The 15,385-nt window shown below is 38.4% G+C and overlaps 1 protein-coding gene across 5 annotated transcripts in view; it reads right to left on the minus strand.

Moving 5' to 3' along the window:
• Positions 1-634: 634 nt before the first annotated feature.
• slc26a4 (solute carrier family 26 member 4) overlaps positions 635-15,385 on the minus strand; it is a 60,516-nt gene continuing 45,765 nt past the window's right edge. For all 5 annotated transcript variants that reach the window (XM_048554400.2, XM_048554401.2, XM_048554403.2 and 2 more), the window contains 4 exons: positions 13,340-13,394; positions 9,996-10,141; positions 8,676-8,759; positions 635-3,804 (listed from right to left, as the gene is read on the minus strand). In XM_048554400.2, the coding sequence (XP_048410357.1) occupies positions 3,781-3,804; positions 8,676-8,759; positions 9,996-10,141; positions 13,340-13,394 (309 nt within the window). In that variant the 3' untranslated portion in view covers positions 635-3,780. The remainder of the gene's footprint in view (positions 3,805-8,675; positions 8,760-9,995; positions 10,142-13,339; positions 13,395-15,385) is intronic.

Genomic DNA, 15,385 nt, shown 5'->3' on the forward strand with positions numbered 1-15,385 from the left:
TGGTCCTCTGCATAGTTTCAGTGGCTGCCTATCACCCACATATGCCAATGCCTTTACCAACAGACACCTCATAAGATTCGCCAGCACAACAAATACATTGGAATTCGCATGCTTTGGAATTCATATTGACTAAAGAGAAAATAATACTTGGCAGTAGTGAGGTGTCATCTCACAAGTCTGATGGGCGAGGCACTGAAATGTTCCCACTAGCAGATTAAATTCAAGATATTTCACTCACAAAACATCACAAGTATTCACATCGGAGAACAAGAACAATAAAAACAACCCATTAGCGCTGTGGATTTTGTAGCTCCCAAACGTAGATGTCTAGAAATTAAAATATTGCAGAATAATGTTCAACACCCAAAATATTAACCTGTCCACTATTTTAACGTTGGTATTAATCAGTTGTTTTTAAACCTGTTAATGCTACTAAGCAAGCAGACTGATTTATAACTGAGCACTAATCAACTACTATTTCTAGAAATTATCAATTTATGCATTCTACCAAATACGAAATTATCTGGAATCATTTTTTGAAGAAAGTTTCAATAACAGCAGATCATGAAACCTGATCTGGATCATTATCTGTGATTTAACTGAAAAGTTGTTAGAATGCTTAAAACTAGTAAAATTAAAGATTCATAAGTTCACTTTATTATTGAAACAACAAAAATATCAATTTCACATAATTCAAAAATCCAATTTTCTTTCATTAGAGCATTTAAAAAATAATCTTTGACAGTAAATACAACATTAATCAGAGGTGATCAATAATCAGAGTTTCTGGAAGGAATGAACTCATCCAGCTTGTCCTTATATTTCAGTTACATTTAAAATGTGAAGAAGTCATACAACCACTTCTCCAAATTCTTAACACAGAAAACAAGGTTACAAATGATTTTCAGCTGTCAATCTCACAATGTCCAACATTTGGGACTTACCCAACCAACTAATCACCAGAGGAACTTCCAAGTGATTAACACTCCTAATTGTCTCAAGCACAAAATGGGATTCAAACATATCAGCGGAATATTAATCCATATTTTAAAACCCACACCTTGTTTCTCCAAAAGGCAAGCTAGATATGCTTTTATCCACACACAAACCATTGTTTTTCAGTGAACATGAATATCTTAAGTGTGTTAATAAACAGAGCACAAACTGCTTTTAGTGGAGTTTAGTCCATTCACTATTCAAAGAAAATGCTCTAATCTCTAGTTTTATTCAGGATTTATTAACTTTGTATTACTTCTACCGTCAATTTTCTAACAGTCCTACTTCTAGTCACATTCTCTGTCAATCATCATTTCAAGACTTCAAGTTATTTATGCTTGCAATTTTCTTATCTTGAATGAAAATAAATTCAGCTCAAAATTCTCATTAGATTTTATGACTGTAAGCCCTAGAATGAGGCTAAATTATGTTCTTTGAAGGCTCTCCAATGTCATTTGGAAGTTGGTGTGCTCAGAATTATATATAATGTTGTAAATCACATCTTAAAACAGGTTTGAAACTGTTTGTTTTATATGCATCAACATACTTGTTGATAATACCACAGATTGACTGAACCCCTCCAAATTGTGATTGAAATGTCACATTCTTATCTTTTAAATGTTTTGAGCTAAGGAGCTCATGAACAATAAATCAAATATAAAACTAGCCATAACTGGTTACAAATGCATACTGGTTTTCATGTTTAGATTGGATTATATTGTTGTCAAGTTCCAAATTACATAGAAGAGATACAGTTCTCAGCAGCTGTCTTGCAAATTTATTTCCTTATACCAGCGAGAATTTTTTTTTGTTTTTACAAAGCTTTCTTGGAAAGATAGCACCCAATTAGGTGCCTTACGCTACATAATTAGACTATAAAACTTATCTTAGAATTCAGTTAAGAATATAGTGTTCAGTTAGATCTCAATGCTTCTCAAAGTTCAGACACCTGGCATTCTATTTTGTGGGTAAACCAGAAATAAAAACCAAACAAAATCAGATCCCACTTAACCAGTTACATCATTAATGCTTTCCAAAGAAATCTCGCCATCACTACTGCAGACAAAAATCATTTGACAGTAGCAAAAACTCCCAAATTAACAATTGTTTTCAAAATTTTTCCTTGATATTTATTGCATTTTTTTCCTACTGTATGATTAAAATATTATTTAAGAAAGACTGGCAGCAACTAAAAACACCACTAACAATCAAATTAACCCCGTAAGGATTACAAAGTATATTCTGAAAATTCAAAGAATCAGAATTTATCAAAATATAAGTTTTTACAATTCAATAATTCGATTTCTTCTTACCCGGCAATGTTCCATGCTGTGCTTTGAATTCAGTTCTGATATGTAAAAAAAGGGTCCAAATTGTGAACAATTCACTCAACCTACTGTGCAGAAAAGCATTTGGATTTGGATTCTTTGTATAAAATCAAAATCTTGTGTTTGGAATGTATAGAGGTCACTGGGACTCCCCTCGGTCAGGAACCTGGAAATCATGATGGGACAACAGTTGCAATCTTCCTGCAGATGGTCAATGAAGAAGCTCCATCTAATTATGGACAGCAGGGTGACCAGAGAAACCACAAACCTAAGCAGAGGATCTGCAGTGATTTCTGGCTGGCAGGCCCAATGAGATAAGTGAGTGCTACCAATGCACATAGGAAACAGAGGTCTGAAGAATTGAAAAAAACGTGCAAAACAGTAAGTGAGGCCATATCTTTCAGGCCATCATCATCATCAAGGGTAGCCTTTCCAACAGGACAGGCACGCTCCTCTTGAACCTGGCTCAGCAGCAAGTTGGAGAGGGGAAATAGAAGGAAGCCACACCAACAACCCCCCCACCCTCGTCAGGAGGCTATCTCTATTCACTGACCAGGACTTTAGACCCCAGCTGGCAACCTGTCTGCTGTTCGGAAGATCCTGACAGTATCACTGATTTGCTCCCCAGTGGTATTTAATTGACCCCACCATTTAAACACTGCAGCTAGTGCCTGTCGGACCTATCATTCAACATTTGGAGGCAGGATCAGCTGGTGGGCCAAATCAGACCTGCAGGGCTTGGAACATTTCTTAGTGTATATAAACTAAACTAATAACACAGAGAGGACAAAGCTTTTAGAAAGTAGAGTTCTATACCTAGTGAGAATTCATTGGTTAGATATCACAATGAAGGGTAATGTTGGTTCTTGTCGATTCAGGGCTCCTGGAGAGGTTGTTTTTGATATCTTGCTAGTGTGGCCTAAAAGGGTTTGCTCCTATGGACACTGTAATAATGACAGCAAGCCCCTCGTGATATTATAGGAAATGTGAAAGGGTGTTGACTACTTCTGCAGTTTTTTTTTCTTGAAAATGTTTTTAAAAAATGAAGGAATTACGCAGTCAGAAGACAACTGGATACTGGCAACTTGTGATTGCTGTTACAGCAGCTTTCTTTAGGTTACTCTACAGTGTAGCTTAATTTTTTGCTTGTTGATATCATGCCTCTAGTACCCATGCAAATGTTGTCCAGTATAATCAAGAAACAGTGAACAGCTAACCAGACAAATAACAACAAATTATAGTTACCATTACAGGAAAAAGTAATTCTTTTCCATACATGATGTACATAAAACTAAATTCTGAGGACTAAGTAGATTTTACTAAAAAATTACTCATGTTCCAACTGCGTAAGAGCTGCATATCATTGAAAACAGCACTGAATCAGTGTGTTAAATAATAACTATGTATAGATGGCCAGGGTATTCTCATTGGTCTGGGACATCTGGATGTGTGTTCTTTAATAGCTGAATCCACGATGGCCCTGGAAGAAATATTTGGAATACAGCATTATAATTCTTATCTCAGGGCAGTAATTTGAAATGCAACAGCCAAAAGAAAAGTCTAACATTACAATTTGATAGAAGGTGAAACATTCAGAATTTTAAAAGCAATTTACAACTGTTCATGACTACAAACTGATTTTCTAGAACAGTCTCATATCTAAGCCACCAGGCATAATGTAGCTAAATGGGACCCTTTTTTTTGTTTAGGAAGGGACATAGCACATATGATTTGCAGTCACAGGGACACTGCATAAGCTTGAGTAGTTTCATCCTTCTGCACATTTCGATAAGATGCTAAGAGAATAATTTACATGAATATAGTAAAATGTGAGGCTGGATGAACACAGCAGGCCAAGCAGCATCTCAGGAGCACAAAAGCTGACGTTTCGGGCCTAGACCCTTCATCAGAGACTTCATCAGAGTCTCTGATGAAGGGTCTAGGCCCGAAACGTCAGCTTTTGTGCTCCTGAGATGCTGCTTGGCCTGCTGTGTTCATCCAGCCTCACATTTTATTATCTTGGAATCTCCAGCATCTGCAGTTCCCATTATCTCTGATACAATTTACATGAATGTTATTTTTGACGACTATGTGTGCTCTGTTTCCTTGGTTACTGCTTACTGGTTCTGCTAAACTAGCACAGAAAAAAAGAGTGTAAACAAGAGGCTCCAACAGCAGCTCCACAAACTGAAATAACTGCTGTAGGCCAGCAAGAGGATGGTTAACCAATAGAGGTAAATTAAACTAAGCATTTCATGGAGTAAGGCAAGCAACTTGAAACTTCGTAAGTTGAGAACACAGGTTGTTCATATCTTGCTGTATAAGTAAACATTCATAGTATATTACTGAAGAAGTCAATGTATCACTTGTAACTGCTGGAAAGGAAGTTTAGAAACTGCATTCATACACACATGTTGGACAAATTCTTACCAGAACGCCAAGCTTTGCAGAAAGCAAGCCTGTTTCGAAATAATGCTAGATATCTAAGTAAACTCACACATCAACTACATTTCCTTGTCTTGAAGGGATTTTCCAATAAAGTTAATACATCTGAATTGTCATTGTAGCAATCAATGTAGCTAGTTAATCAATGATTTCAGGTGGATAACATTAAAAAGCAAGGATGCCTTGTCTATTAAACTACAAAGCTCTGCTTTTGCTAAAGATCATCAGTGCATTAATTATAAACTCTCTTAGAAATTTAGACAGTTTACCAATCTTATTTCTTTCAGAGACAGTTTGACACTTCTCAAGGTAGCTATTCATCAAACGCCATCTCAGATAGTGATTGATAATAGGCTGTGGAGGGCCTCACAGGGCCTTGTTAGCTTGAAAATCAACATTTGCACTATTCTCCAGGTAGCATTGGATAAGGTGATGAAACAGAAACCTTGACTCAGTTTATTGTTCAATAATGTTTGTTGGGGTTTCAGATCTCGGAATCTGAGGCACACTAAAATCCTGCTTCAGACACTCAGGTTGGCAAGGATTCTTTGATGCCCTGATGTGTTTGAAAGACAAAAGCTGTCTTCCACCTTATTCGGAAACTAGTTCAGTCATGCCCAGGTTATCATTCCCTCAGCATCATTTGCCCCATTATAGCTGGTTAGATAGTCCATTCTTCATGGGCAGAACAAGGTAGTTGAGAATCACACCTGGCTGTATCTTCACCCAATGCCCAATTACATAGAATAAGAGTGAGACACAAGGATATGGAATCCTGAATGATTTTCCTCCTCTTGGCCAACTGTTAAGACTTGTCACCTTTGCTGAGATCAGGTAACAAAAATCACAGATGAAAGAATTTAATCAGGGACCCCCATTTGGATGTTACGTGTTGCCATTAATAAACAGAGGCTTTCAGGAATAGAGAACTCAGCAAGGTTTTCAGAACACAGAATGTTAATGGAAAGGGGTTCTTCAGCACTTAAATTCAAAGCACTGCTCAAAGGATGGATTTTGGAAACAAAATGCAGGAAGAGAAGTCACTAATAGACTTCAGCATCGTAAACTGCCATCAGGGTTAGGAACTGACAATAAATGAGGCATAGCTTTTCTTATACTTCAGCCAAGTGATAACAAAGATACTGCTCCTGCTTTCAACCACCCATGAATTGAGTTTAGTTCTGGGTGAACGTCAATGTAAACACTAGCTATTGTAATACTCAGTTCTTGCAAAACAAATGTTTAATTGGATTCAAGTTGCCTTGCATAAATGGGCTTGATCTGTATATCAGGTCAATCCAACCTTTCCAAGTTCAAGAAACAGAAAAAGGATATTAGACGTAATTTTCTGACTGTGCACTCCAGTTGGAAGCTTTGCAGCTTGGAGATAAAATGGACCGTCATGTACAGCATACCTGTACAAATCACTTAAAATTGTCAGAAAATTAAGCTTCACACGAATTAATTTCCAGTGTGCATTCTGTGGTAGGAACTTAAAATTGGACAGTGGCCACAATTTATCCTGACAGTTCTAAAAACAGAGTAATGAGTATTATGAATATTCTCATTGCAGCTACATTTATTAACAATATACCACGCTACAGATTGTGAAAGCTAGCACAATTATGATTTTTGGCTTATTTGGTTTATGTTTGATTTATTTTCTCCAATTGTTTTATTGAAAATTTACTGCCAGGCTTGTGTTTCCCAGTTGCTCGCTCTCCTCCTCTTGCCTTCCTCTGAAGGAAACTAAAACCAAAATCTGACTTTTCCTTTCAGTGAAAGTTGACCTTTATTTCTGTTAGTAACAGCTATTTCTACACACGTGCTCTGTGACACCTCTACCATAACTACCACTTCCTTTGCCTTTGTTCTAAGATACCAGAGATCGCTATCTCCCTTACCGTCTAATGTTTCCTTTATTCTTCTTTCAGTTAGGTTTACCCAAGCCCAGCTTTCTTTTAATTGCAAAAACAAAATCAGACTTCTACTTCTCTTCTGTATTAAAATATCATATCAGACTCAAAACATTAACTGGTTTTCTGAAGAATGGCAATCTCGTGTCCTCAAAAAGGAACCTCAAGGCACTCCGATTCATATTTTAAAAGAAAGAGGAGCTTTGCATGTCTAACGTGGCATAGAACTGTCACGAGGAAGACAAACTACATCCCCTTCTCATAGCACTCAGCTGTCACATTGACACTTAAAAAAAGAAGGTACTGCCTGCCACTTTGACAGCTGCAGTCGAATTATAAGTTCTGTAAAGTCACTCTAAATCAAGTGTGATGTTAGGGTGTCAGGGTACCAGCTAAGCATGGTACAAGCTGGAGGGGTAGGGTGCTGGGGTAGGGTACCAGATTGGTAGGAAGTATAGTACCAGCTGGAGAGAGAAGAATGTGCCAGGGGTAGGACACCAGCTGCAGGGGGAGCATGGCATGTAAAGTGCCAGGTGGGTGGAAGTCCATGTAGGAAAGGGGTGGGTGCCAGGGTGCAGGGTGATAAGGTAGGTGACGCAGCATTCAAGCTGTGTCAGGTTGGTGGTTGGTTAGGTCCAATGGTAGCATGGGGAGGAAACTGGAATATCAGGTTGGGTCTACCTAATCAATTTGGGCTGGGTCACGTCCAGAAGAATGAGGACGTGGGCAGCATTGGGACTGATCCAGCGTAGCAGTAGCAGGTCAGGTGGGGTCCAGATAGGGGTGCTGGTGCTGATGCTGATGCACCCACATGTTTGAGCTGGGGGTTCAGTCAGGGTCTTGGGGACTGGTGAAAGGGATCTGGGGCAGGTGTAATTAATTAGAGTTTAACTATGTATTTAACAGTTTAACCTTTTGCTGATTAATTTTTTTACTTAAAATTTCATTAAAAGCCTCCAAATTCTGAGTTAAAGTGGAATGTTTCAAAGGTTTTCATGTGCAGGGAGAATTGCAAATGAGAATCTAGAAATTTCCCAGGAATTCTTTTATAATCTGCTGTGACAGCAATTTTGCAGAGTCTCCATGCACAACTCCCTTCTGAGGGGGGATTGATAACTGTGTTGCCAGCGGAATATCAGAGCCATTGTTACTTTCTCCACAGATGCTGCAAGATCTTCTTTGCTCATTCCTTCACTTTTCCTTCCCTCACTTCAATCTCTCATTCTCTCCTTTTCATTGTCTTTTATATCTATTTTAATTTTCCCTCTGCATCGAAAATTGCTGTCTCTTATTCCTAGTTTCCTTTCACCGTCCCCCTTAATACCTCCTCTCCCATTCACATTTAGGATTACAATGCATTATGTATAATACAGATAACAGCATCTAGCTTATTTTCCCCACAGCACCAGGAATCGCTGGAACCTTTGTTCTGCTACATTTTTTGAAGTTGGTTGTACTCTATTTAACTCAATTGATCAATCTTAACTCCACTTTCCTCAAGAGACTTAACTAACCAAAATCCAGACCAAAACTGATCTCAGTTTTGAAAATTCCAATTGAACATACTATCACACCTACAGGCCTGTGCATGATGTCTTATTTGTACTACACTTTAAATGATCTGTGGCCTATATGTTTAAAGTTCAAATTTTTGTTGTACGTCCTCATATGATGATGCATTTGTTCAATAAAAGTTAAGGTTACAATGAAACAAAGGTAGCTTTGAGATACAAGTGGCTGCTCTGGTGACATAGTGCAATATTATTTCCTGCATGTTGTGCACAATGTCACCAAGACTGTACTGTATAGTAAGCAGCTATATTTGCAACTTTCTCAATAAACTGATTCATTCACCTTTGAAACTTAGGTGCCAGCAAAGCGAGGTATGAGAAAAGGCTCATCATTCCAGAGGAAATTGTGCTCCAGGGAATGGACAGAGAACTCAGTTTAAGGCTACCATAAACAACTGACTTTAAAACCAAGCATTTACCTGATTTTGATCTTCCAATTCTTCCACATCATCTTCCTGATCTGACAATGGAATTGGTTCTTTGGATTCTTGCATGAGTGATATCTAAATAATCAAATTAATAAATTGTATAATTACAAAGCAGAAAAAGGCAGAAAATGCAGATATCAATGGCAGAAAGAAGGTTTATTATATCTGACAGAAATGGGATGACTACTTTTAACATCATATTTAGTACTTTGCGTTTTTGTCCTAAACTATACTCAATATAGCAAGGATATTTTTCTCAAGCATAATGGATAGAATGTTTAGCAACTAACAAAGCCTTACAGATTACAATTAATGACAGCATTCCGTGATAGATCTGCATCTACAGTACCATTGAGACTTTCTGTTATACTTTAGGCTTGTACAGCATCATTTGAGGATTTCAGTGACAAGAAACAGTGTAAGGCTGTCTCAATAATCAAGTACCTTCCAGTGCCACAACCACATCCTTGTAAATTGTTTCAGCCAAATGCAAGAAATTGGGTGGGGATCAGAATTCTCTCCATCTGTTGAGAAAGCTTCTAAGCTCTGGGTAGGGTTCCTAGTTAATTCAGAACTGTCACGAGTAATGAATTCTAAATGGTACTAGGAAACTTCTTCAAAACTGTTGGCTTTTTTCTGATAGTATCCTTATGTTTGTTTGTTTACAAGGGTTTGGCACACTTGAGTTAGTACGTAAAATGCTGATTCAAAAGCTGTTGTATTTTAGCCCAAAGACTTAATTTGTTGCTCACTAAACTTCCAATACATAGTGCCCTTTTGTTTCTTTCAGTCTGCATTCCTTTCTTTACAAATGTTCCACCTTTCACTATTCTACTGGTACAGGAGATCATGGGGTAATCTTACAATTATCAGTCCTAATGGATAGTCTCCATTGTGTTTCCTTTTTTCTCTGTAACCAGGTGCTCCTATCTGACTGTCTGCACTTTGCAGGATTTGGTCCAAAATAGCTAGCCTAAAAAGCATAACAAGAGAAACACACAAACAAAGCAAAATTCTAGTTCAATACGCAATTTGCGTTCCTCCCATAATCCAACTCTTCATTGTCTTCAATTCACTAATTGTCCACTGAATAGTAAAGGAATATTACTTCATGAAGTGAAATTAGTCAACAATAACCGCTGCAACAACGCAGGAGAGGATGAAGAGATTGGTTTTGCTCTACAGGAAGTACCTGAACAAGATATGCAAATAAACAGTTTGTGCTCCACAACACCTCGTATGGATCTGCTGCAAGATTCCAATCAATAGGACCAGAAAACCATTAGCTAATAGAATACAATTTTCTCCCACCTTGTCAAAAATAGGATCTTCTATATCTTTATACATAGTCTGAGTATGTATGTGAACAACAGCATCATGAACTGTGAGGTACAAGATGTCCTTTTTAACATTGTCATCAAAAAATCCACAGCTCTCCATTTTCTTCACAACATGGCCTGAAATTTAGAATGATTAAAAAGAAGTTAAAGTCGCAGATTCAATTTTAATCATAATACTTTTCAGTTTAGGGATTCTCTCGTTACACTAAACTTATTGGCAACAGTCTGAATATTGACCCCAAATTGATAGAGATGATAGTAAAAAACTAATTAAGAATCAAATCTTAGAAAGCTTTCTACAGATTAGTAATATTACAACACATTACAACACAGTAATTTTACAAAAATTGAGAGTATTAACCACAATAACTACCAGCAAATCTTGTGGGGCGTGATTGCTGTTCTAATGCACAGTATTATACTTACCTGACTCAGTCAAATTCAGGTAATTGTGATTGCTGTGGCTGCTGAGGACAATGCTGCATAATTCCTTGTAAATGTCAGAGTCCAGTTGAAAGACAGACTCTCTTTCTCTATCTGCTTTAGAACACAATCCTACTTTTCTAATTCCAAGGAAGCTGACAAACATGGTTGTTCAAATCTTTCATGGGATGTGGGTGAAGCTGGCAAGGTGGATGGGCTATACAACTGACAAATACCCATGTACTGAGAGGTTTGCTAGACCATTTCAAAGGACAGTTAAGCATCAACCACATTGCTGTGGGTTTGGCATCACATGCAGGCATGACCAAATGTGGCTGATTCCCTCCCACATTAGGGAATCAAATGGGTGGTTACCACAGAATCACAATCGATATGATGCAAAAAGAGGCTATTTGACTAATTGCACCTGCATCAGCTCAGAGCATTTTGTGTTTATGCCATTCTCCTGCCTTTTCCCCATCATCTTACACATTCCCTGATGACACTAGTTATATAATGTCACACATTCAAGATTTATTAGTTGAATTTAAATTCTACCAGTAATACGAGCAGAATTTGAACCCACGGCCCAGAACTATAAGGCCCTGGGTTACCACTTCAATGGCATCACTGGTGCATCTCCACAACGGTGGCCAAGTCTCTGGATAACCTGTGACTTCACCAAAACCAGCGAACTCAAACTGATCAGAGAAACAGGCAGCAGTGAGGACACTGATATTTCAGCAGAGTAATAGGTTTTGTAATTCATGATATAATGCATTTGCTCTCCAGATGAGAGAAAGGTTGTAACATAACAGGTGATAGCAATAATATTTCACCTTTCCAATTCTCTTACTGACTAAGTCTCCTGACGGGAATCTTCAGAAAAATCACATACAGATACAAGGAAACTAACCTCAGTATATTTGCTTTTCCACTTCAAAAACAATATTTTCAGGGAAGTACGTACTAAGATCAGCATCTTCCAAACCTGCAACATCCATTAACTTACAGAACAAGGGCAACAGATACATGGAAATATCACCATCTGCAAGTTTAACTCCAGTTCACTTGCCATCCTGACTTGAAGGGATATTGCTGCTATTTCTGTCACGGGAACTAGATCCTGCAAATTCCTCCTCTGCAAACCCATGCCCTATGAGGTAATGGTGAGATAACAAGGTGTAGAGCTTTATGAACGCAGCAGGCCAAGCAGCATCACAGGAGCAGGAAATCTGACATTTAGGGTCTAGACCCTTCTTCAGAAAGGTCTAGACCCGAAACGTCAGCTTTCCTGCTCCTGTGATGCTGCTTGGCCTGCTGTGTTCATCCAACTCTACACCTTGTTATCTCAGATTCACCAGCATCTGCAGCTCCTACTATTTCTGAGGCAATGGTGAGTTGCCTTCTTTGTCCAATATAGCTCAAGAATTCGAAAATGTTGGTTTTGCTAGTTGCACTCTCAACCCATGAGTAGATTAATAGAAAAAATCCTCCCTACGCTTTTTGAAGGCACTGATTCTCTTAGAAATAATGCTTTCATTGGCACTGATTGCAGTTAGTACTGAATGCATGCAGCTATTATTCATGCATTAGCCTCAACAGCTTCAGCAAGCTGTCCAAATACGGGGGACCTCACAGCTGTGCACAGTGCAAACCTCAGCATTTACACAGACACCTTCCAGATTGATTTTCCATTTAAGGCTGGTATTCTCAGCTCGCGTCTTCAATTTCCACTTAGCACTATCATGCATTACTTTGTTTCGTTGCGTATTATTTTTGAGAAACGACAATACAGTGCACATTAATATGATGTTGGGTGCCATGACACTAATTGGCATCATTTTGAGGCATTTTGTAACCACAGGTCATCATTCAAGCTCCAACAAATGACAATTGTAATTTTAGATCTTAAAGAGAATGCAACCCAACAGATTTATCTGCAGGCAAGCTGAATCCTGAGTTGCTCATTCCATTGCACACAAAGACAATTCTCAACTGGCTGGAGGAGGACAGTCAGACAGACAGGCAGACAGAGAGCGAGCGAGAGCGAGAACAAGTAAGCCAGATATCAAGGCACTGATCACTTAAAGATACTTTCACTGAAACATCTTTAGGGATATCCTCGAAACATCCTGAAGACAAACATCTCCACCGACTCATGATGACCAAACAAACAGGGAATTAATTCCTTCAGGAAAACACTAAAACACAGGAAGTCGGGAATATTCAGAAACGTCAAGGTGGTCGAGAGGCAGCACAGGCCTCTAACCAACTCACTGAACATACCTTTCAAGCAGCACCTGCTCTACATGTAGCAGAGTCTGCCATTTGTGCACTGGTCCAATCAGCCATGAAAGGCCCTGCAAACTGAGGTGAAAACAAGGTATCCTTGAAGCAGAGGGTCTGCCTGAGAAGAGACTGATAAGTGTATCCTATTTTGCGTATTTCTTTTACATTTATATTTGTGTTATTTGGCACGTTATTTAATCTAGAAACACTTGGTGCTGTACAGTTACACTAGTGCAACTTGCACACTAATGTCTGAAGAGGCAGTTTTAACAGAGATTCCCATTGGATTTCCCTCATTCACAAATTTAACTTAAGTCATGATTTTCAGGAATCCAACTACATCTTTAATACTGAGATCACTCATTGCATTTAGAACAGAGTGAAATCTATCAGTTTCAGGGTTGAGACAGGCACAATTCTCTTTCCTTCTTAGTCATTTCAAACCAGTTTGAAAAAAATAAAAGAAGCATAATACAAAGAAGAGGAGATAATGGCTTTGTGGATTTTTAAAAAATACACAAACTTTATTCCAAATGATTTCTCCTGCTAATAATTTAAAGATTAAGTGTCAATGAAAATGGAGTAATGAAAACTGATTACCATCATAGGCTGTCAAATACACCTTCACACCTATTCGTTCAAATTGTCTGATAACCTGAAAAAGAAAATCAGCAACATGTCAGCAGGAGTCAGTTAACCTGTGCAACAGCTAGGTTTTAAATATTGCTCAGGTAAAAAAAAATCATGCATTCAACACACGAATATAGTTGTATGAAATTGATGAGCTCATAAATTGGTTCCTTAGTACGAGTGCATAAAAGCAGTTAATAGTAATCAACATTTATACATTGATGACAACTAATTCAAGGCAATTAGACTTAATCCAGTTAGTTATACTCATCTCGGAGGGATATCAAGTAGTTAAAAACTTAGCAGAGAACTGTAAAAAGAGAACAGACTGGTGAGCCTATGGAATTCTTTGCCACAGAAAGCAGTTGAGCCCAAAACATTGAATTTTCTCAAGAAGGAGTTAGATGTAGCTTTTAGGGCTAAAGGGATCAAAGGATAAGGGGTACAGAGTACCAAACTGGAGGATCAGCCATTATCATATTGAATGGGACAGCAAGTTCAGAAAGGATCGAATAGCCAATTCCAATTTTGCAAAATTTTACAGATTATGCAAATGGGTAATAACAGCAGATGCAACTTAACATAAAAATTAATTGGGTGTAAAAGTGTGGAAATGAGAACATACAGGGAATCTTTGTTTTAGATCTCCCCTTTTAAATTTTTCTGTTTCAGAGTGATTTTGCCCTTTTGTGTCTTCTCTCCTCCTCTAGTTCCTGTTCCCCATTTTAACATCTCTTACTTCCTGGTACCATTTCCGGGCATTGTGCCTCTTATGTCAATGCATCATCAGCAGGGCTCTCGAATCAAATTGATGGAATTGGTGCAATTGTGATTGTACTCTTCAGTCAAAGATCATTCTTCTTTCATAAGAACAGTGCTTTAAGTATTGAAGCAAATTTTGTTCTCAATCTTTGCATTTTAAATTTCTCTAGTGTTTGTGCCTGCACTACTGGTAGAGGAATTCCTATGGACTTAGCTTTCTTAGTACTGTACTCCATAGTACTTTACCTGTACAAGTACCATAATTGTAAAACATATACTATATCTATGCAGTAATTTAAATGTCTTTAAGCTTCCTTCACTAAAACTTTCCTCGTTTTGATTTTCAAGTTATTTCGGTTAAGAATGCATATGGGATGGTAGCTCAGTGGTTAGCACTGCTGCCTCACAGGGACTCGGGTTCAATTCCAGCCTCAGGCAACTGTCTGTATGGAGTGTGCATGTTCTCCCAAGTGTCTGCGTGGGATTCATCCCACAGTCCAAAGATGCGTAGGTTAGGTGGATCTACCATGGGAAATGCAGTGTTTCAGGGATAGGGTAGGGATTGATTCTGGGTGGAATATTCTTCGGAGAGTTGGTGTGGACACATTGGGGCTGAATGGCCTGCTTCCACACTGCGGGGATTCCAAAATGTGGCACTAAGAGAGCTGATTCATAAAGTAGAGTGACGCAAATACCATGGATTCAATTTCTACACTGGCTGAGATTACTAAGAAGGACTGTCCTTCTCAACCATTTCCTTTTCCAGAGGCGTGGTAACCCTCAGGTTAAGCCATCACCAGTCGTCTCTCTCACTCTCCCTCATTTGAGAGCAGCCCTACGGTCTGGTAAGACTATGGCACGATATTTCACTTTTTATTTGCTGGGCTTCCCTCAGAAGCCTAACTCTATTTTTAACACAGACTCTATGGGAAACCCCATTTCCCTTACAAGTGTGCTTTTCAGGAACACAACCTTGGCTAAGTGAGGTCACTCTATAGCCTAAATGGGGAAATGCTAAACATAATTAAAAGCAAGAAAAGTTAATCCAAAAAGAAGAGTTGAGGTGCTGAGTTACACCACAACATTATAGAATCTAAATGCACACAATGTTATCGATACACAATGGTAGGGATGCCTCATTTGATAATGATTGGAATACAGATCTTATGTAGTTTCAACTCTCAAGCCTGCTGCATCATTTGAGATGATAGCTGATCATCTACCTCAATGCCACATTCCTGGGCTTTTTCCATA

The sequence above is a fragment of the Stegostoma tigrinum genome, chromosome 25 (assembly GCF_030684315.1).
Source record: "Stegostoma tigrinum isolate sSteTig4 chromosome 25, sSteTig4.hap1, whole genome shotgun sequence".
Taxonomy (NCBI): Eukaryota; Metazoa; Chordata; class Chondrichthyes; order Orectolobiformes; family Stegostomatidae; genus Stegostoma; species Stegostoma tigrinum.